Here is a 24,902-nt window from a genome sequence, read left to right as displayed (position 1 = left end):
GTCAGAGAAACAAAATCCTTTGTATAGTGGGAGCACATTTTACATTTCTTAATTTTAACAATTAAATATTAATTTGACTACAGCAAGTTGAGGGATAAAAATGGACGTCGATGAATTAGATTTACCGACAGACTTTGAGGTCATCGTCGTAGGAACGGGTAAGGTATAATTTTCTTTATTTAACACACCGGGCGTTATGGCGATACGTAGCCTACTTAGGTATCGATCTTGCTTTTTTTCATTCATTTGGTCATGCTGTACTGCAAGCTGCTTTTTTAGTTACTAAGTGAAATCTTATTACATTGTTCAGCGATTCAACAAAATACATTGAAGATAAATGTAATATAGCAGAGTTAAATGGTTTTCGCATGCTAAGTCGGCCGCTTTTCAGCCGCTTACTCATACTAAATATTTGCAGTTAGATTGGATTCATTGTCTGTTTAATTTGGACACGTAACTCGCCCGAAAGTTTTTGTATTGTTGTTTCAGAGGTTCTTAAAAACCTTAAAGACATGGTCTTTAAAATGTTCATTTACTACTTTATTTATTAATGGGGAAATCTAAATAATTACTTAGTTAAATAGGTAATTAGTTAGTATTAGTGCTGCCTTTTTGACTCCTTTCATAATATTCAATTGTAAGATGTACTGCATTGATAACTAAAGTGTTTGAGAAAACAATATGAGTCATTGTATGAATAATAGTGTTGATTATGAGTTCAAAAGACAAGCTAAAACAAATACACGTTACATCTAGTATATTCTAATCCTGTGGTGTTCTAATAAGAATGAATTTAAAATATAGAATAGAATATTTTTTCGTACATTAAAAGACTCCAAAGCAAACTGTTCTATCTAGACAGACATGAAAGGATAAACCAACTGACTGACATATTAATGTACAACTTGAACCACAACAACTGCGCAACAGATCAGCTTGGCTGTCCAGCGCGGAAATCCAGGCAGTATTATTGGCATCATACCACGCAGGCATGAGTTGTATAGTAATTAGATATGGCTAGCTTTAAGTTTTATTGTAATCTTTTCATTAAAAATGGGAAAAAACTTAAACCACTTGGTTTAGAAACTTCAGATTTTTCATGTAGGTAGAAAGAGTTTCAGTAATTCTACTAATTCAGTAATTAAGAGTGAAGCTTGGGCCAGTCAGCTAGTTCTAATCACACTAATATTATAAAGGCGAAAGTTTGAATTGAATCTTTGTTATTCCTTCACACCACAACAATTGAGCTGATTTGGCGGTTTGGAATAGAGATCGCTTATACCCTGATCACATCTAGTAATTAAGAAATGAACATTTTGGTTTTTCCCGAAGCACAAAAAGAATATTGTTATTTTTGTTGACTGATATTTTCTTTCTTAGGTTTGGTAGAGTCTATAGTGGCTGCAGCTTGCAGTCGAATAGGCAAAAATGTTTTACACCTGGACTCAAGAGATCACTATGGGGGCTTGTGGGCGTCACACAATTTTGACTTTCTTCAGAAATTCATCAAAGAGGTCACCACAGATCCGAGCAGACAAGTTCAAGTGTACAATTTAAGTGAAAAGTGGTATATACCCAAGTATGTGAATTTTTTTAAATTGCCAGTACTAAGTACTTAGTAACTATATAAAAATAGTTCCAATAGCTCAACACTGCTGTCCTATATCTAAAAAGCTGTTAACTGCAAAAAATTGTTTAGGAGTTATCACCAAAAATATGGGAATTTACTGGTGTTTTAGCATTTAAACTATCGTGAGTGATTTCCATTATATATATAATATCTGTCCCGGCTTTACTGGTGTTTCTAAAACAGTTAGGCTACATAGAGCCAAACTAAAATCTATGCACAATTTAAAAAAAAAATACCATTTGGCTAAAAAACTAAAAAACTATTTTTAGCTTTCCGTATCTCAAAAGGAAAAAAGGAACTCTTATATCACTTTGTTGTCTGTCTGTCCATGTGTCGTATCTTTCAAGAAAACCCATGGGGTACTTCTCGTTGACCTAGAATCATGAAATTTGGCAGTTAGGTAGGTCTTAAAGCACAAGTAAAGAACAAAATCCGAAAATTGTGAAAAAATAATTAAAATAATATGTTCATTAACATAGTATTTTGAATTTTCAAAGTAAGATCACTATACCAAGACTTTACCTGTACATTCTAAAACAGATTTTTATTATTTTTTGCATTATTCCTTCCCTTTCCCTTTATTTCTATATTTAATTGTTTGGTAAACAGAGAGTCTCCACAAGAGGAGAAACAAGAGGGAGAGGATGGCAAGACTGAAGAAGGCAAAGATCCAGCTAAGAAGGTGTGGAGTCAGGCTGACTTTGCCGCAGAGTATAGGAAGTTCAACATTGATATGACACCAAAGGTAAGATGTAATATTAATCTATATTTATTAAAAAAAACCGGCCAAGTGCGAATCAGACTCGCGCACTGAGGGTTCCGTACTACAATCGTATTTTATCGACATTTTGCACGATAAATCAAAAACTACTTACTAGATCTAGATCAAACCAATTTTCGGTGGAAGTTTGCATAGTAATGTACATCATATATTTTTTGTTTTAACATTCTCTTATTTAGAATTTACAGGGGGGGGGGGGACACAACACACACATTTTACCACTTTGGAAGTGTCTCTCGCGCAAAACATTCAGTTTACAAAAAAATGATATTTGAAACCTCAATATCATTTTTGAAGACCTATCCATAGATTAGATACCGCACACATGGGTTTGATGAAAATAAATTTTTGAGTTTCAGTTCTAAGTATGGCGAACCCCAAAATTATTGTGTTTTCTATTTTTGTGTGAAAATCTTAATCACAGAATATATCTACTTACCAAGTTTCAACAGTATATAGCTCTTATAGTTTCGGAAAAAATGGCTGTGACTACGGACGGACAGACAGACAGACATGACGAATCTATAAGGTTCCATTTTTTGCCATTCGGCTACGGAACCTAACTAGATGGGGCCCACAACTTCCTCTGCGTGGATTCAGATTCCAATGATCCTGTGGGAACTCTTTGATTTTCCAGGATAAAAGTGGCCTATATCACTCTCCAGATCTTTCGCTATATCCATGTAAAAATAATGTCAATCTTTTGCTCCATAGCAGTGTTTTTTTTTTTTTTTGAAAGAATATTAGCCATGTTAAATTACTAATATTTCCCTTTCCTCTCCCAAAGGAGTAGGTACGGACAATAGTGCAACGGGCGGGTTTGAACCGTCGACCTTCGGTTTTTCAGTCCACTCCTTACCGGTTGAGCTGTTGAGGCTCTTTCGTCGGTAACATGATTAACATTTCTAATTCCAATACTATTTTTAGTTTTATAGTATAGGATACAGGTAAACTGTCAGATATTTCATACAATAGAGTAACGCTATATCCGTTCAGATTTACCTGATTTAAATCAGCGTCTTAGGGTCTATTCAGACATCACAGCAAAATACCTGTTTGTCACGGCCACAAATGAATAAGAATGGTATGATGGATGCGAAGGTGGTTGCCGCTTATTTCTGCCAGTAGTGACCTGGTTGTGGCACGTCTGAAAAGACCTTTAGGGTGAGATCTATTGACCTTACTTTGACTTGCTCAGTCTTATGACAACAATAACCGCCGTAATCTTTACCGAAAGTCGAACTACGCTCTATTTTTTTTATTTTTTATTCAGATACAAGTTAGCCTTTGACTGCAATCTCACCTGATGGTAAGTGACGATGCAGTCTAAGGTGGGAGCGGGCTAACCTGGAAGGAGTATGGCAGTTTTTATTAAACCCATACCTTTGGTTTCGTACCGGAACGCTAAATCGCTTGGCGGCACCGGCTTTACCGGTAGGGTGTTAACTAGCCACGGCCGAGGCCTCCCTCCAGACCAGACCAGAAATTTAGAAATTATAAAATTCCAAATCCCTGCCAGGAATCGAACCCGGACCCTCCCACTAATAAGACCACAGCGCTTACCACTGCGCCAGAGAGGTCGTCTATACACAGATCTCAGCCTTTGAATGAACATATGCCATGTTGAACATAAATCTTAGATTCTCTAACAGACACGATATTAGATATGCAACATATTGTACAATATAATATGCGCGGTATGTGCTTACGACTCTGAAAATCGAATATTACGTTCCATGGATGACTATTTTATGATATTACATCAAATCGCCTGTAGGTACTCTATCTTCAAATAATGTTTATATAATATGAATCGTCTATAAAAATGTATAAAATAATAATATTGTGTACTTAATAAAAATTTATTATTTGTTACACCTTTCAACATAATTTTTGAGCATCATCAGTCTATTCGGATCATTAATTTAACGACCTTGTATAATAAAGTGTAGTTAAACATAAATCAAAGCTATATTAATTTAGATTTCTTTGATCAATTTTGTTACTCAGTCTTTTTAGTTAGTAGTTAAATATTTCGATTCAGGAGAACTGCCCATGGTTTGCTCTTCAACTAAACATAGAAATTCGGATTTTTAAAATTTCATAATAGCTTTGACCGTGATTTCATCCGCCTAGGTTTTTTGAAAATCCTGTATGAACCTTTATTTTCTCAGGATGAAACTTCAGTTCCCACGGGATTTTTAAAAACCTAATTCCACGCGGACGAAGTCACGGGCATCAGCTAGTTCTTCATATTTATTTATTTGAAACTAGCTGATCCGCCCCGGCTTCGCTCGGGTGGAGTTTAGAAAATTGAGGGGAGAGGGGAGGTTGAATTCTTTTTCTCTCCATAAGAACCATCCTCGTACTTCAAGGAATGTTATAAAAAAAGAATTAGCGAAATCGGTTCACCTGTTCTCGAGATTTGCGATGAGCAACACATTTAGTGATTCATTTTATATTATAGAAGATTTATTCACATGTAGGTACGCAGTACGACTGTTCAACATAGTCTTCTATCTGCTTCAGGTCCGTTAAAACTGGTTCAGGCTTTACCTAGATTCGCCTGGTCGAATTAGACAGATAGGTAGATAACAAAATTAAGAATGTGTTTTTGGGTTTTACCTCAACTTAATAAAAGAATCTAAATCAGAATAGTTTCATATTTTAATGGAACACACTTTTTATTAAAAATAATTGTTTTTGAGTGGCCTGTTACAGTTATGGGCATTCTTATTTGTTTAGTTGCTGTTTTCGCGGGGGCCACTAGTCGAGCTTTTGATATCGTCCAACATCGCTCGCTACGCGGAGTTTCGTTGTGTGACTCGCGTGCTAACTTGGCTCAACGATAAGCTGATGCCCGTGCCTTGCTCGCGAGCTGACGTGTTCGCCACTGAGGCAGTCAGCATCGTAGAGAAACGAATGTTAATGAAAATGCTCACGTCAATCGTTGGCTACAACGAGGAGGAAATGGACAATGAATTTAAGGGTAAGTTTGAAGAATCTAGAAAATGTGGCTAATTCTGTTGTACGCAAACTCTAAACTGAACTAAATTGACTGGTCTAAATTCTTTTCCGCAGGGAGCATTATGAAAGGGATTGAAATACATTAAGACACGCCATTTTAGATTTTGTACAACAGATTATTATCTTATAGTATGCGACAGGTCGAGATAACAATAGGGGTATGAGGCGGGGGGACGCCCCTCACACCCGTATGTCACTCGTGCTATCTCGCACCGGGTTAGTGCGGGGGCTTTGCGGTTATGCGTGGCGTCCCCACCCCGATTGCCATCTCGACCTGTCGCTTACTATATAGTGCCAAATTGATTGCGTAACTTTTATAAGATAACGAATAACATTTTTAAGGGAAAGACACGCGAATTTTTGGAAAATCTGTGTCTTAATCTAAACTTGATGTTCAACAGAATCGGTGTTAAATTTTAATTCACTCGAACTGTATCTCATTTAATTACAAAATTTTGACAAAAACCCATGGAAGCATAAAAGTGAGGTATAAAAGTATCCACCTCCTTTCTCATTAGATTGGAACGACAAAACCTTCCAAGAATACCTGATGTACAAAGGCCTGACCCCCAACTTGATCCACTACGTGCTATACGCGATCGCCGGAGGAACCAATAGCATGCCGTGTTTAGAAGGCGTGCGGGAATGCAAGAAGTTCTTGATGAGCCTCGGCCGCTATGGGAATACACCTTTCTTGTGGCCAATGTATGGTAGCGGGGAACTTCCTCAATGCTTCTGTCGGTGAGTTTGCGACATATTTATGTTTTATCTTAAAGTAAGGTCTTACTAGGAATACGCGACGGTTGGACGCAGCAATGGCATGCCGTGTTTGGAAGGCATGCCGAAATGCAAAAAGTTCTTGATGAGCTTCGGTCGTTATTGGTATTTGCCTTTTTTGTGGCTAATGTATGGCAGCGGAGAGCTTCCTCAATGCTTCTGTCGGTGAGTTAGCAACAATTGTGGTTATATCTCTTATTTTTAACCGACTTCAAAAAAGGATGAGGTTCTCAATTCGTCGGAATCTTTTTTTTTTTTTTTTTAGTTGTTAAAGCTCTTACTAGTGAGAAATCACGTTATCTCTAGAGATTACATAATCACGTAGCTCCCCAAGTAATCACGTAATTCCTAGGGATTATACGTGATCGCCGTTAGAACCAACAGGTGCCTAAAAAACTTCTTCTATATCAATACGCCTTTTTTGTGGCTTACAATTTATCAAACGTGTTGTTGGTTAATTAATGTTTATTATCATAAGGTGTTAATGGTCTAAGATTCTATTTAAATAATTTCCCCGTTTCATATTAATGAAAGCGAAAGCAACTTATGTTGTTCACGAAAAATTTATTACAATGCCTGAATTTTAAAAGGATTTCTTTAAAATGGAATAGTTATTTTAATTGAGCATGGTATTTAAAAAAAGTAATAAAATAACCATTTTTGTTTCAAGATATAATATTAGTATAGTAGATATTTTGGCGCTAATTGTTTTATTTTTTATTTTTTTTATTACTGATGAATATGATTATAGTAGACTAGCGCTTTTAGACTAGCGCTTTTTAGACTAGCGCTTTTTAGACTAGCGCTTGGCTGTAATCAGACCTGCTGGCATGTGATAACGGTGGCAATAGAAGTACTAAGTACATTACATAATACAGAAGTCATTTTCATTTAGTTTTTAGAGATTTGTGTAAAACCAAAATATGACTCTACTAGCTGATGCCGGCGACTTCGCACGCGTGGATTTAGGTTTTTAAAAATCCCGTGGGAACTCTTTGATTTTCCGGGATAAGAAGTAGCCTATGTCACTCTCCAGGTCTAACTATACCCACGCAAAAAATGACGTCGATCCGTTAATCCGTTGCGACGTGATTGAAGGACAAACCAACAAACCAATAAACCAACAAACAAACACACTTTCACATTTATTATATGGGTACTGATAATATGGGTACTGATTGCCTATAGGTATTAGGTATGGTATAACTAATAGGCTTTTTGTCGTTAATGTCATTCGATCGTCAGATTTAAGTGCAAACTGACCATGAAAGTGCTGCGAGAAGTTGATTGACCCAGATGTGCATCGTACAGGCGCCCTCGAAAATAAATGTGCAACTTTCTAGCATTGTCGATGCATGACAATTTATTGCAAAACAGACGGAATTTTATCAGAGTTATCTTTTAGGCCATTTATTTTTCTGGGTTAGGCTAGGAGCACACTCGTAACTAGCGAACTGTCAACGCGTCACGCGATAAGATCTTAGAGGCCTAGCCTTTTACAGTTCAACAGTTGCTATGACGCGGACGTCATTTCCGATTGGCTAAAATGCGCATTTGTAGCAAGAATGCCTTAAATTATACCGAAAATTGCATTTGTAATAGCACCACCTATAGTATTTATCTATTTATTTATTTAAATATCTTTATTGATTAATACTACAAAAAATACAAGAAGATGGCAATCGGGGTGGGGACGCCCCGCACACTCGCTCAGCCCCTGCTCTAACCCGGTGCGGGCGAGCGCGGGTGACGTGCAGGTGTGCGGGGCGTTCCCCCTCATAGCCCGATTGCTATCTCGACCTGCCGCGTACTATAGTTTGACAGCTAGTTCGATCTCGGGCATGCACCTTTAACTTTTCGGAGTCATTTTCGCTCTAGGCAATTAAATATTTATCTTGCTTTAACAGTGAAGTAAAACATCGTGATGAATCCTGTATGCCTGAGAGTTCTCCATAATATTTTCAAAGGTGTGTGAAGTCTGTCAATCCGCACTTTTCCAGAGTGGTGGACTATGGCCAAATCCTTCGCATTCTGAGAGTAGACCGTGCTCAGTAATGCGCCGGTTAAGTCGTGTTTCGTCTGTGACACCTTCTTCGAGTTAGCGTTTTGACCGAAGTGGGGTCCGCTTTCCTACATTTTGCTGCACACTTTGCCCGGTCTTGAGCATCTGCTCTACGCAGCCCATTGGTTCGGCTGCGCGATTGCGGGAGAATGACAGCTACTATGTCACGATCACAATCATCTCTGATTGGTTATCGCTCGCTCACTATTGGCTACAATGCATTGTTGCAAGAAGAATCGCACAAATTTAGCCAATCAGAACAATTGAGGTTGTAATAATGATTGATGCAGGTTTTAGACAATCGCCCTAGTGGTTTGCGTTCACGATGTCAAGCCAGCGCTTTCTTGGTCGTCGTTCGTCTGTGACACCATAAGTGAATAAACATGCTTTCTTTCTTTCTAGATTGTGCGCCGTATTCGGCGGCGTATACTGCCTCAACCGACCGATCGACTCCGTAGAACACAAGACTGTTGACGATAAGAAACTCGTAGTGATCGGGAGCAAGTCCAAAACCCTTAACTGCGAACATTTAGTGCTCGGGATCAACGAAGGCCCTAAAGACCTCTTGTCGCAGGAGCCGGCAGACAGTTCAGATATATCGAGAGCTATTTTTATAACCAACGGCACGATTATGCCTAGTGAGAAAGAGCCTCTGACGTTGCTGCGGTTCCCCCCGTTGACTGAGGATAACAATGCTGTGACTGTTTTGGAAGTCGGACCGGCGACAGGGTCGTGTCCTAAGGGACTTTGTAAGTATTTTTAGGGTTCCGCACCTCAAAAGGAAAAACGGAACCCTTATAGGATCACTTTGTCTGTCTGTCTGTCTGTCTGTCTGTCAAGAAACCTACAGGGTACTTCCCTCTTACGACTTAGAATCATGAAATTTGGCAGGTAGGTAGGTCTTATAGCTGACATTCGGGGAAAAATCTGAAAACCGTGAATTTAGGCTTACATCACACAAAAAAAATTAAATTGTGGTCATGAACTAATAATTAGTATTGTCAATTTTCTAAGTAAGATAACTACATTAAGTGTGGTATACATATGAAAGGTCTTGATCTGTGCATTCTAGAACAGATTTTTATTTATTTTTATTTATCATAGTTTTTGAATTATCCTGCAAAATGTCGAAAAAATACAACTGCAGTACGGAACCCTCATTGCGCGAGCCTGACTCGCACTTGGCCGGTTTTTTGTATTATGTCTTGGTTGATGGCAATTTCACATGAGCAATTGAGGGGTGTGTGCAAGACACAACTAAAGCGGAACAGCCTTATACACGCTGTCGTAACGTGTTCTGTATGATTCAGCCTTTGTCAAAGTCAAAACCATTTATGTTAAACTAGATCATGCCCGCGACTTCGTCCGCGTGGATTTAGGTTTTTAAAAATCCCGCGAGAACTCTTCGATTTTCCGGGCAAAAAAGTAGTCCATGTCCTTCCACGGGATGTAAGCTAACTCTGTACCAAACTTCATCAAAATCGGTTAAACTGTTGGGTGGTGAAAAGCTAGCAGACAGACAGACAGACAGACAGACAGACAGACATACATACACTTTCACATTTATAATATTAGTATATATGTTCCATGTACCACAGGGTTCCAAACGTCAATATTTCAATCTCATAAATTTCTACTCACAGCTATATTAGACCTGCCTATACTGAAAATATCTGTAATAAGTTCTAAAGAAAGCAAACTTTGTTTACATTCAAGAACGCTTGAAATATTTGAGGAAGTATTAATCATTCGCAAAATATATTTATTGCGAGCAATAAAAAAATCCGGAAGGATGTTTTGAATAGAATTGATCAAATAAACGAGTAGAGATCTAAAATAATTATATATTTCGCGTTCACTTCTTTTGCTTTATTTTTTTAATCACTACAATAAAGTTCTGTCTGCTGTCAGTTTTCAATACTAAAAAAGTCAGTCAGGCAGTACAGGCTTTTGTACACAATGGCACCGATTCCGTTGTCTTTCTCTAAATTAAATTTAGAGTATCTGCATCCTTTTCTTTTTAACAATGCTAAAAAAGGAACGGAACATGACTTTCACATTTAAAGACTAAATTTTAGTGCACAATACAAATTTAAACAGTAGGTTCGCGACTGCGCGCTAAAATCACAGGTTTTGCCATCTAAAAATTAAATTTAAAACTGTAAAACTGTGTTTGTCCTTTTCATATTACATTAGTAAGAAGAGCATGCGAATACTCTAAAATTAGGTTGTGCTCAGAATCAGTACCAATCTCTAAACTAAACTAAATTAACAGGTGTAAATCTACTCCTTTTCCGCAAGCAACATTATGAAAGGGATAGCAATAGATTAAGACGTGCCATTTTAGTTTAGTTTAGAGATTGTGTACAACAGAATTAGCCACATTGATTCATTTAACTTTGCTCAAAATTACACTAACGCAGTTTGATGGCCAAACCCTTCTCATTCAGAGAGGAGACCCGTGCTCAGTAGTGAGCCAGCGATGGTTTGATGATGATAATGATGATGATGATGAATAGTCTGATATAATCGGCGATTTTTTATATTATAAAATCGCATTGCTATTTATTTGTCTGTCTAGTTTTTTGTAGCTGTTAAAGGAATTGAAGTTTTTTGGACAAATTATTTCCAAATGACTTCATGTCATTGGATTCATTGACTCGCTAAATTGAGGAAACTTCAATAACTTTAGTTTTTTGTGTACAATTTGCTTACCTTGACCTTTTGCAACATATCTATATTATGTTACAATATGACTATTGCCTTTTACCCTTCAAGTAATTCTTAAGGGTGCGTTTTCACTGAAACAGAGACGAGTGGAGTGGAGCGAAGATATCTTTGTCAATAATCTGATTAGTATATTTGTCTTCGCTCCGCTCGTGTCCGCTTCAGTGGACACAGAGGGTCCGCGCTAGCTAGTTTTTAAGTTAAATATTATGACAGTAGTTATACGGGAATCGGGATACATAAAAAAAATAGACCTATATAATATAACAGTTTTATCTCGGTTGGAAAACCACACCCTAATAGTTTTGCCCATAGAGAAGTAGAAGAGTTGCGGTAACTACATACTAGGTGCTTCATAAAACCAATAAGGGTAACCGTGAACTTTTTGCATTTGAAGTACCTAAAGTAATTGCATCGAGTGATGTTAATCCTAGAATCGCACACTATTTTTGGTAACCGATTTTTCTACAGTGGCGTACATTGGTGGATAAGGCCGCCTTTGCATGCTACAGCTATTAGATTAAGATCCTTGTATGTTTTTCAATGTTTACTTTGTGTTGTGTGCAATAAAGTATAAATAAATAAAATTGGTGGTGTGGGTGGTGCTCCAAATGTGTGTACTTGACATAGGCCCAAAACATAGACATATACCCAAAAATTGGTTGCCCAAATAGCATCTAGGGCCTCACTTGATATTAGTATTACACTTGAGTTTCCAAATATTCGTGCTAAGGCCACTGTTTTCACCAAACTTTGTGGAATGTGAGAAAATTACTTATTAATATCGAATAACAGGTCATATGTGCGAACGGCTACAAAATAAACATTTTTATACGAGCGTAAACAAATCGTACAGTAAAACTAAACATTGATGGAAGTTGTACCTTTACGATAACGCTTAAAAATAGAACAATGGAATACCGATCAAACTTTACAACCTAATTTTCTACAAGAAATGACGGACGCGCGTAATCTTACTTTATAACACACTAGCTTATGACGTAGGCATCCGCTAAGAAAGTGTTTTTGAAAATTCAACCCTTAAGGGGGTGAAATAGGGGTTTCAAATTTGTGTAGTCCACACGGATCAAGTCGCGAGGGTAAGCTAGTACTTACTACATAAAGGTCATTGAGGTAGAGTTATTATAAGTTGTAACTTGTATTGTGTTATTGAATTGTGAAGTAGCGGTTATATTTTGTCTTGTTTTAGTCGTGGTGTACTTCATAACGAACAAAGTGACCGACGCCGAGAGAGATTTAATGCCGTACGCCGAGAAGATTTTCGACATGTCTGGCGGCGACCAGACCGAGACATCCGACAAACCTAAGGTACATTTTATTTATCAGGGTATAGTGCCAAACACTATACCCTATCCGCCGAATTAAGTTATATAGCGCTCTCTCTGTTTAGCTCTGTCATTTGTATGGGTACGTAACAGAGAGAGCGATAACTTACCCGCTGAATGAAGTTAATATAGTGCTCTCTGTTTGTCTCTATCATTTGTATGGGTACGTAAAAGAGAGAGCGCTATATTAACTTATCCGCGGAATAAAGTTAATATAGCGCTCTCTCTGTTTTTGTATGTGATTAGGTAGAGAGAGAGCTATATTTACTTTATTCCTCGGATAGGATATAGTAAATGTCGGAATAATCTTACACCACCATGTCGTGGCAGGGAAACATTGAATAAATAATAACATACTAAATATATATAATAACATAATAAAAACCTGACTACTCCTCTTAATAAACGCAGTAATATATTAAAATTGTTTTTCTGTCGCTTGGTATATAATAATATTTATATATTTAAATATAATATTATATATTTATGATTTCCGAATTTTCTCCTCTTTCATTTGACATCCTATGTAACGTCCGCCATATTGATTTTGTTCATATAATATGTAGCCTATCACCCGTATCATAATAACGAATCAAATCACGATGTTTTCACAGTAACACTAAATTACAGTTTTACACCCACAAATGAGACGATCCGTCATATTATTGATTTTGTTCATACAAAATTTAGCCTATGTCACGCGAATCATATGTCACGTGAATCAAATTACGACGTTTTCCTGGCAACACTAAATTAACTATTATAGATTTACACACACAAATGAAAAGATACAGGCTCACTTTAATTTTTATTGTTCTTTTGTCTTAGTGCCTGTGGTCGCTATTCTACAATGTGAAAGACAATTGCGCGTCAGTAAAGGACGGGGTAGACAACGTGCACGCGTGCGCGGGGCCTGATGCCGGGCTCGACTTCGACCGTGCTGTTCACCAGGTAACTTATTACTCGACTACGTCAGAGTATAGTCTGTGGTCGCTATTCTACAACACGATACACTTGCGTGACGGTTAAGGACCAAGTAGACATTGTGGCTAATTCCATTGTACACAATCTCTAAACTAAACTAAAATGGCACGTCTAAATCTATTGCTATCCTTTTCATAATTTTGCTTGCGGAAAAGGATAGCATTAGATTTAGACCTGTTAATTTAGGTTAGTTTAGAGATTGTGTACTAGAGAATCGGCCCCAATGTGGACGTGCGCGTGGGACTTGATGCTGGGCTCGACTTCGACGGCGCTGTTCACCAGGTAACTTATTACTCTACTACGTCTGTGGTCACTATTCTACACCACGATACATTTGCGTGATGGTTAAGGACTAAGTAGACAATGTGGACGTGCGCGTGGCACTTGATGCTGGGCTCGACTTCGACGGCGCTGTTCACCAGGTAACTTATTACTCGACTACGTCTGTGGTCACTATTCTACACCACGATACATTTGCGTGATGGTTAAGGACTAAGTAGACAATGTGGACGTGCGCGTGGCACTTGATGCTGGGCTCGACTTCGACGGCGCTGTTCACCAGGTAACTTATTACTCGACTACGTCTGTGGTCACTATTCTACACCACGATACATTTGCGTGATGGTTATGGACTAAGTAGACAATGTGGACGTGCGCGTGGCACTTGATGCTGGGCTCGACTTCGACGGCGCTGTTCACCAGGTAACTTATTACTCGACTACGTCTGTGGTCACTATTCTACACCACGATACATTTGCGTGATGGTTAAGGACTAAGTAGACAATGTGGACGTGCGCGTGGCACTTGATGCTGGGCTCGACTTCGACGGCGCTGTTCACCAGGTAACTTATTACTCGACTACGTCTGTGGTCACTATTCTACACCACGATACATTTGCGTGATGGTTAAGGACTAAGTAGACAATGTGGACGTGCGCGTGGCACTTGATGCTGGGCTCGACTTCGACGGCGCTGTTCACCAGGTAACTTATTACTCGACTACGTCTGTGGTCACTATTCTACACCACGATACATTTGCGTGATGGTTAAGGACTAAGTAGACAATGTGGACGTGCGCGTGGCACTTGATGCTGGGCTCGACTTCGACGGCGCTGTTCACCAGGTAACTTATTACTCTACTACGTCTGTGGTCACTATTCTACACCACGATACATTTGCGTGATGGTTAAGGACTAAGTAGACAATGTGGACGTGCGCGTGGCACTTGATGCTGGGCTCGACTTCGACGGCGCTGTTCACCAGGTAACTTATTACTCGACTACGTCTGTGGTCACTATTCTACACCACGATACATTTGCGTGATGGTTAAGGACCAAGTAGACAATATGGTTCGTGTTCGACCGCGCTGTTCACCAGGTAGCTTATTACTCGACTGTGAAAGAGTATAGTTTGTGGCTTCTATTCTACAACATGAGACACTTGGGCGACGGTTAAGGACGAAGTAGACAACGTGCATGTGTGCACGGGGCCTGATTCCGGGCTCGACTTCGACTGCGCTGTTCACCAGGTAACTTATTAAGAGTACCTATAGTTTGGTCACTATTCTAGAACACGATACACTTGCGTGACGGTTAAGGACCAAGTAGACAATGTAGACGTGCGCGTGGGACCTGATGTTGGGCTCAACTTCGACTGCACTGTTCACCAGGTACCTTATTACTCGACTGCGAAAGTATATAGTCTGGCCACTATTCTACAATATGAGACAACGTTAATGTTGGGTAACTCATTACTCGACTATGACAAAGTATAGTATTTAGAAGTTGTGTGTGTCAGTTCATCGGCCCCCTCATAGTCGCCAAACTTTTGATAAATGAGGTATCGTTGGTTTTGTCCTAGCGGTCCGAGCTTCGTTGACGTCATGATCCATCATGATGTTAATAACTGATGATTTTTATTTGTTGCATTTATATAAATAAAAATCATCAGTTATCCGCACTTCTATTGTACTTTCCTTCAACAGGATTTTGGTCACGTTGCAGAAATGCCAATCATCGTAATGTTTAAATTCGCGAATCTATAATCAATTCAATATGAATACATGTATACTTATAAATCATTCTAACGTCTAACCTAAACTAGCGGCACGCTATGATGGCCGGTTTGACGTTTGTCCGCTCATGAAGTTCCGTATTAATTGATAACGACTTTGAAGGAAATAATTGTATTACTTTATTGACGATAGTGATGTGCAGAGATTCATAAATTTTATCGAATGTAGTTTTAGGTTTAGGACTCAAAATTTATTTATTAAATTGATTTCTTAAATGTATACAAGTGTAGAAAAATCAGTTTGCACCATTTAAGGGGTGAATGTACTTGTGAATATGAACAATTTTCACTATGTGGACAAACCTCTGAAATCGCAAAAAAATATCAATAAATTTTTAAAAATGGAATCTAATACGATCGTCACATAGGATCGCTGGCTAGCACAACTACTACCTCCGGCAAACTCGCGTCAATGCTCAATGCAAAACAAAGCAGTTTCGAATTGACGTTGCTTCGAAAAGTATAAACTGTCAGTGCAATGCGATTGTGATATAGTTTTGACCTGGCTTTGGATTTCAAATATTGATACTGCATTACTGTTGACCCTTGCTCGTTAATTTGGACTCTGTTCAAGCCCTTTGTTGTGGATTTCGTCGATATGACCGAACGTACGCAGAGAACTGTTCTAAATAGTCAGACACGTGAGTTCCTAATACGCCTTCGTAACTATTTCGATCGTGAAGCTCAAAATGGAGGGCCAATTTTACCTATAACGTCAGTGGTTGAACGCGTAGCTGATGCGCTTAATATTGGACAACGAACTGTTAGACGGATAACTAAAAAAAAATATGGCGAGACTGGCACAGAAGAAAATAAACTTCACACACCAAAAAAGAGAAAACGAGCAAAACCAGTCGTAGGCATCGATAGCTTTGATGCCGATGCTATCCGAAGACATGTTTACGGCTACTATTTACAGAAGGAGTATCCAACAAGAAAAAAGTTGGTGCATTCACTGAAGGAAGCTGGATTATTCTTCGGTGGGGAAAGTTCTTTAACGAAGATTTTGAAGACCATTGGATTTCGATACAAAAAATGTAACAAACGCAAAATATTGATGGAAAGATTTGATATAGCGATGGCAAGGTATACTTTTTTACGGCAAGTGAAAGAAATCAAAAATTGGCAAAATGTTGTGTTCTTGGATGAAACATGGCTTAATGCTAACCATACTGTAGGCCGTTCTTGGAACGATGACACAGCAGCATCTACTTCCAAAGTTCCTGTAGGAAAAGGATCGCGACTTATAATTTGTCACGCCGGAACCATCAACGGGTTTGTCGAAGGTTCTCTCATGGCTTTTGCGTCAAAAACCACTGGAGACTATCATGAAGACATGAATGGAGAAAAGTTTACTGAATGGTTTACCTCAATGTTGTGTAGCCTCCCTGAACCATCTATTATAATTATGGACAACGCCCCATACCACTCGATGCAAATTGACAAGCCACCTGCCCAATCCCAAAAGAAAGCTGATATCGTCGCATGGCTTCGTAAAAATGGCGTAGATGCAAACATGAATATGTTAAAAGCGGAATTAGTACGTCTTTTAAAAGAAAACAAACCAACCAAGATCCGATACGTCATTGACGAAATAGCATTAGAACATGGGCACAGAGTTATACGGTTACCGCCTTACCATTGTGAGTATAATGCGATTGAGTTGGTGTGGGCTCAAATTAAGGGATATGCTGCAAGACACAATACAGAACCCCCATTTACCACAAAAAAAATGCTAAAATTATTAGAAGAAGCTTGTGAACATGTGACTAAAGGAGACTGGGAAAAGGTTGTGAATAGAACTGTTAAATTAATAAGGGAAGATTATGAAAGAGATGTGAAAATAGATAATATTATAGAAAACGAACATATAATTATTAATGTATGTGATGATAGCAGTGACGACAGTGAAAATAGTAGTATGGACGAATCTGATTAATTATGGCCTTTTGTGGCACCTTTTTCGGTATCTTTTGTATTCATATGTTTCTTGTGTGCATATAAAGTATGTATATTCATTTTCGTTCAAATATTCAGTTCGTTCAAATAAATTAAATAAACATATACATTTTTGTTTTATTAAACCTATTTAATCAGGTACAAAAACAAAACTTAATTGTTTTTTGTTCGAGAATAAATTGACATTCCACATCACTATTGTAATGTGTCAAACCGGCCATCATAGCGTGCCGCTAGTGTAGTAACCAATTAGGACAATTAACCCTAAGATTTTGTCTACCCATACACAGTGTGAAATACCCCTTATCCTAGCTATGTAACTGAGTTATCGTCAATCTATACTGTTATTATTTTAAATAGTAAACTAATGTATCGGAACTATTATTAGATAATATTTTGATTAGGTAATATTAATAGTTGTTTGTGACATTTAACACATTTATCTCAAATAAAATATGATAAAGGTAAGTACGTAAAAAAAACCGGCCAAGTGCGAGTCAGACTCTCGCGCTGAGGGTTCCGTATTATAGTCGTATTTTTCGTCATTTTGCACCATAATTAAAAAACTATGATGCATAAAAATAAATAAAAATCTGTTTTAGAATGCACATGTGAAGACTTTTCATATGATACCCCACTTGATATAGTTATCTTACTTTGAAAATTGAAAATCCTAATTATTAGTTCATTACCACAACACAGTGTGAAATACCCCTTATCCTAGCTATGTAACTGAGTTATCGTCAATCTATACTGTTATTATTTTAAATAGTAAACTAATGTATCGGAACTATTATTAGATAATATTTTGATTAGGTAATATTAATAGTTGTTTGTGACATTTAACACATTTATCTCAAATAAAATATGATAAAGGTAAGTACGTAAAAAAAACCGGCCAAGTGCGAGTCAGACTCTCGCGCTGAGGGTTCCGTATTATAGTCGTATTTTTCGTCATTTTGCACCATAATTAAAAAACTATGATGCATAAAAATAAATAAAAATCTGTTTTAGAATGCACATGTGAAGACTTTTCATATGATACCCCACTTGATATAGTTATCTTACTTTGAAAATTGAAAATCCTAATTATTAGTTCATTACCACAATTTAATTTTTTTTGTGTGTAACTACAAATTAACGGTTTTCAGATTTTTCCCCGAATGTCTGCTATAAGACCTACCTACATACCAAATTTCATGATTCTAGGTCAACGGGAAGTACCCCGTAGGTTTCTTGACAGACAGACAGACAGACAACAAAGTGATCCTATAAGGGTTCCGTTTTTCCTTTTGAGGTACGGAACCCTAAAAAAAGTGATAATTAAAAATCACGTCTCAAATTCGTGATAGGCCTATTCATTGCACAATAATAATAATCTTGATATCATAAATGAAATATTTTACACTTACCTACATATAAATTTGACCTACTTTAGTAAAACAAAACAATTTCTAATAAAATAAAATGTTGTCATCGTTGTCATTGTTGTCACATTGTCGCAAAATGATTTTATCAATATTTAAATTGGCTTATGAGGCAATTACATTCAACGGCCCTTTATAAAAGTGCCTTGATATATAGGTATCTGTAGACAAAATAAAAGAAAATAGGCCTCTCAGTCTGTGTTGGAACTCGTCAGACTCGAAACCGCTAGGGCGCATGTCTGGGGTTTCAGGGACTCGAACGCTAATTTGAACTGACCACTTTGTTTTATATCTGCGCGGATAAAATTCCGACGAAAATTTCCGCACGCTATGTTCAGCTAGATTTGTCTACGCATTATAGTCGCAGACTGCCTACGTAACTACAGAGTATTGTCAGCATAGTATGAACGAACAATATAGTCCAACTTCATGTTTACACGGGAGCGCACTGCTGGCTGACTTTATATTATAGGTGTGAACGCTCACTTAGGTTGAGATCTATTGAGAATCTATCTTTGGACATTGTTAAAACGAAACAGCATTATATCGCTGACATAAATCTGTCTCGTTTTAATTGAAACTTAGTTAAAGTATGCTGTATAGATCTCAACCTTAGATTGTCTTATGTGTTCGGTCAGGCGGAGCAGATCTTCAAGCAGATCTGCCCGGGCCAGGAGTTCCTGCCGCGCGCGCCGGACCCCGAAGAGATAGTGTTCGAGGACGACGCCGCGCCCGGGCCCGAGTTCCGCGACGACGAGCCCGAAAAGGAGTAGACCCTTACATACACGCTTTTCGCCCCACTCTGAATATAGGAATCCTGACTAGTATTTAGACTTTGAAATTGCTATAGAATTACTGTTCTTAGCAACAAAAATCGTTTTTCACAAACGGTCAAACTATGTACTAGTATGTGTTATCTGGGGCTCGATTACGGGCAATTATTTTATTGAACCACCAACAGAATCATACAAAAAAAAACCACATTGTTCAAATCCTAGGAGCTTTGAATAATGTAATGATAGCTTTCTTTTATAGTCAGTGACTTGCCATCGATTACATGTCAACTATCAACTCAAGTATATTCTTGCTTAAAGCCCTTCACAAATGCTTCAAAATAAGCTCAAGGTAGTAACCCTGTTTGACAAAATGTCATGACAAAAAAAGCTCAAGGAAAGGAGTTCATTAAGGTCAGTGGTGAATAAAGTCCAACTAATTTATGGTTGCCAACCTCCAATAAGCAGTGATAGCCTAGTGGTTTGGACGTCCGCCTACTAATCGGAGGTCAGGAGTTCGATCCCGGGCACGCACCTCTAACTTTTCGGAATCATGTGCGTTTTAATTAATTAAATATCACTTGCTTTAACGGTGAAGGAAAACATCGTGAAGAAACCTGCATGCCTGAGAGTTCTCCATAATGTTCTCAAAGGTGTGTGAATTCTACCAATCTGCACATGGCCAGCGTGGTAGACTATGGCCAAAACCCTTCTCACTCTGAGAGGAGACCCGCGCTCTGTAGTGAGTCGGTGATGGGTCGATCATGATGATGATGATGAACCTCCAATAGATGGCAAAAGAAGTTATAAGACAGTTAGGGCGTTTGTGGTGCATCCGTATTCAGTTTATTTCCGTGATTTTTCGAAGTGGCCGTCATACAAATACGTACCTACTCATTCGATTTGTATTTTGAAGGAATCCGTGATTTTACGGATGAGTGCACAAACGGTTTTAGGATCGTAATGAACAAGTTTTATACTTTCCTGGAATCCTAACTAAGATTTCTAAATTCAGAGTAGTGCAATAAGCCATTTTAGCCTTTTTAATTGCGGCACTGTCTCGTATGTTGCAGTAACAGAGGCCTGTTCTGTGATTCTGTAATTTTTAGAGGCAGTATTTACTCAAGCAAGACCTGTCATCGTCATACTTAAATCAATTCTGACTAAGTCAGTTTGAGAAATCAAAATATCTAAATTTACCTGTCATGTCCCTTCCAAATTAGAGCGATCACTTACTCATCCGATCCGAATCCGTGAAAATACGGATATAAAAAATATCTACGACATACGTCATAAGCTACCATACAAATAGTTCTATGACTACTTCGGAACGTATTTTCACGGACTCGGATCGGATGAGTGCGTAACCGCCCTTAGCAGGCTGCATCGTTATTCGTTACATACACAATACATATAACCAGATGAAATCGCAGTCAGGAACTAACTAAATAAAAAGCCGGCCAAGTGCGAGTCAGACTCGTGCACCGAGGGTTCCGTACTGCAATCGTATTACCTACCCCACTTGGTATAGTTATCCTTGAAAGTTGAAAATACTAATTATTTGTTCATGAACATAATATTTTAATTTTTTTGTGATGGAACCACGGTTTTCGGATTTTTCTCCTTACGTGTGCTATAATATCTACCTAGCTACCCAATTGCATGATTCTAGGCCAACGGGAAGTACCCTATAGGTTTCTAGACAGACAGACAACAAAGTGATCCTATAAGGGTTCCGTTTTTTCCTTTTGAAGTACGGAACCCTAAAAAACTCGTTATACAACGGTGGCGATCGCACAATCGTTGTTTGTTAAAATATAATAGTTTATGGATTGATAGATCACAACCGAGTTGCTTTTAGGAAGACAACTAGGGTTGATTCTCAATGACGTAGAAATCGTAACGTTTTGGACATTTGAAAAGCTATGACTATGATTAGAATTAAAGCTTATTTCAGCTTATAAAGATGTATAATAAGCAGCAGGCAATATTATGGAAATGTTTTACAATTTTAATGTTTACTAGACGAGTATTACACAGGCTAATCTGCAACCAAATCCATGATTTATATCCTATTATCTAGAACTTGATGAGTAAATAAATTAAATGTGCAAGGTTATTGTTACGTTTTGAAATCAAATAGTATGTATTTAAAAACGCTTTTAAGTTGGTTATTTGTCTGTGCGCTGTTTCAATAACATCTTTAGTCTACTAAACTAGACTAGGCTAGAAACATTTTCATGATTCACTTGACTTTGTTGGTGCAACTACGACTTTTGTAACATTTTAGGGAAATTGAATGAATTTGTAGCTTCCGACAGTATCTATCACTCTAGAGCCGTAGATTATTGATTGCAAGTTTAATATTATTAGTACCTAACATATCATATATCGCTAGCATAACCATAGACTAAGGCATCCATACCCTTAGTATGAGTTAGTACGTGTAGACGAACATTGATAGATTTCGACTAGGTAGACGAATTAATAAATCCTAAACTCTAATGATTAAAATATAAATGTAAACTCTTTCGTCAAAATTAAAAAACAAAAACAAAATTTAATTGTTTCTTTCATGTAGGCCAACTTAGGCCTATTATGATAAGTCATGACTCATGTCATGACAAGAGCCGACAAGAAACTCTGCAATTTCAGAATAAAAATGGATCTAAATTCTAAAGGGCCTTTTAATAAAGTCTTTTTTACGTAGGTCCTATCAATTTTTACTGTATTCGAATTTAGGCCAGGCTCACACGGGTGGTTAAATGACCACCTGGTTGAATAGCCCCCTCGATTTATTATACAAAATTATATGTTTAAATTGCCACTTGCGCGCACTCTCATTGCCGTATCGTATGGAAGCGGCTATTTGACCGCCCCGGTCATTAATTTAGACGTCCGTGTGCGCCTAGCCTAAAGCAAGGGAGGTTAGATCCATTTAACCCTAATTTAATGTTTCTATACTCGAAATCGATCAACGTTATCGAGATATGCAAACTCTTACTAAGCCAACTGTAGCGGTTACACCAACAATGATTCTTCCGATTGATCTCCTGTAGACATACGAGAACGTGCTGGTTAGAATGTTAAGGTATAACCCCAGTAAGATTTATACGCTTTTGGCTTGACTTTATGCATTCCGACTGGTGCGTTTGGAATGCAGTCAGCTTTGATTAGGATAGGTTTTGGAAAGACCATTGACTTTTTATAGTAAATCGAAATTTGATGCTATACGAATAATATTGATATCATCTTAAATTAAGGCATTTTTTTATATTGGTGTATTTATTGTTAGAAGATACTTAGAAGCTGGGTTGTCTTGACAGGTTTAGCAAGAACAACTTTGAGCAAGAATCGAGATAAAAAAGTAAAAATATAATATTTAATAGCCATATGAAATTGTCAAGAGGTTTTTAACAGCCGAAATTAATAATTCTATCTATCTGTAATCTGTCGATAAGTTACTGCAGCAACGTTGTTATAGGTATGTCAAAAAGACCATACTATTTTTGACAAATAACGATGTTATCGATCGATTACGGTTAATTTCCGCCGTAAATGTATATTATGGATTGAAGATCAGATTGCTGTTTTAGTTTATGGGATGATATTGCTCTCTAATTTTGTATAGATCAGTATTATTTATTAATTTTATTGTATTGTATAGCGGCCAAAATTAATAATTAAACCTATCTGTAATTTGTCGATTAGGTCGATCAGTTTCCACAAGGTTGTTATTTGTCAAAAATGATCTTTTTTGATAAAATATAACAACGTTCCTAAATAACTTAACTAATTTAGGCGGAGAATCGTGTGTGGTGGCGCGCTCTTGGGAAGGCCTATGTCCAGCAGTGGACGCAAACAGGCTGATTGATTGATTGAAATAACTTATCGACAGATAGCATAGATTGATTATTAATTTTGTCTGAAAAAAAACAGAAGAGCAAATTAAAAATTGAGATAGTTATGAAGAGTGAGCTTAGAAAGACTTGGCAAATTCTCACACGGGGAGAATAAACAATATCAGTTTTCAACTATGATACAATTACCTGTATTATTATACTCTATCCACGGAAAGAAGTTAGTATAGGGCTCTTCCAGTTACGAAAAGACAGCGCCAAAAAACTCAGGGCGCTAATCATTCTAGATTTTTTGCACGTAACACAGAGATACCTATACTAATTTATTTCCGAGGATAGAGTATAATGTTGGCATACAGTTCACCATGTCAAGAACAAGTTTTCAACAGTGACGTATTTATATTAGGTATTATGATTACCTATAGCTCAAAAATTTTATAGTGTGGACTGAAATCAGAGGCTTTGCAGGCCAAAATCTCACCAGTTGCAGTTGTACTGTTGAACCAGTCGTACTTGACAAATTACAAACAAGTTTTACGCTTACTTGGCCTTCCAAATATAAGCTTTCAAAGCTTGTTTGCAGTTTAGAGATACTTATATAAATATAGGAACTTTGTAATTCATGCCTGCACACTTTTTTATAAAAAAAATTTAGATACCAATGTGTTGTAAAGATTGGTTGTTCCATAGTTGCAAACTGATTTCCTCGTGTGTAGAGGGCCTTAGATAACATTGTGCGCACCAGTCCTAGGAATAGACATAGCACATATTAGTTTTTTATTATAATTAAGTTATTTAGCACTCAATCGTATTTATTGTCAAATCGGATATGCATAAAATTGCATGTGCAGCTTGGTGCATATTATAATTCCATTAAAATGTGATTATTAGAAATTTTATGCATTTTTATTTAATTAAGTAGGTAACCTTACCAACCCTACATTATGTTTTGACCTCAAATACAAGTTGACATACATAATATATCAAATGTAATCAAATTAACACTGATTGCTAGGCGTGAAGCCCTATTACATTCTGTAACAAGATCACATAACTGTACCTATATTATATCTTTTAGCCCCCGCCCGAAGCGAAAATAGGGATGTTATAAGTTTGACATGTGTATGTCTGTGGTCTACGGCATCGTAACTCGCAAATGGATGGACCTTGTCGTTTGATTTCTGAACTATTATTTATATATACCGTTCCCATTAACCTTTGGAGTTTATAACTTATATAAATTATTTAAATATATAAAAGGAAAAGCTGATCTATCAATGCACAGACCAAACTACTGGACTAATCGTGCTGAAATTTTGCATGCAGATAGCTATTATGACGTAGACATCCGCTAAGGTTTTTTGAAAATTCAACCCATATTAATTCCAAATTAGTATGTTTATCATCTATGTTGACGAAGGTCGGCAAAATTATGGATATCTCCTCGTTCGCTTTTGATGTAGATAAATGAAAAAAT

General features: G+C 37.5%; 1 protein-coding gene across 1 annotated transcript; it reads left to right on the top strand.

The window, feature by feature from the left end:
- Position 1: 1 nt before the first annotated feature.
- Rep (Rab escort protein) lies at positions 2-24,320 on the top strand. Its single transcript, XM_034969290.2, has 9 exons — positions 2-158; positions 1,381-1,579; positions 2,240-2,375; positions 5,157-5,400; positions 5,957-6,179; positions 8,680-9,026; positions 12,215-12,333; positions 13,179-13,301; positions 19,431-24,320. Exons 1-9 carry the CDS (start codon positions 101-103, stop codon positions 19,563-19,565), a joined length of 1,584 nt encoding a protein of 527 aa, XP_034825181.1. The 5' UTR covers positions 2-100; the 3' UTR covers positions 19,566-24,320.
- The last annotated feature ends 582 nt before the right edge of the window (positions 24,321-24,902 follow it).

Source organism: Maniola hyperantus, chromosome 6, assembly GCF_902806685.2.
Source record: "Maniola hyperantus chromosome 6, iAphHyp1.2, whole genome shotgun sequence".
Taxonomy (NCBI): Eukaryota; Metazoa; Arthropoda; class Insecta; order Lepidoptera; family Nymphalidae; genus Maniola; species Maniola hyperantus.
This window is presented reverse-complemented; position numbering and strand designations above follow the sequence as displayed.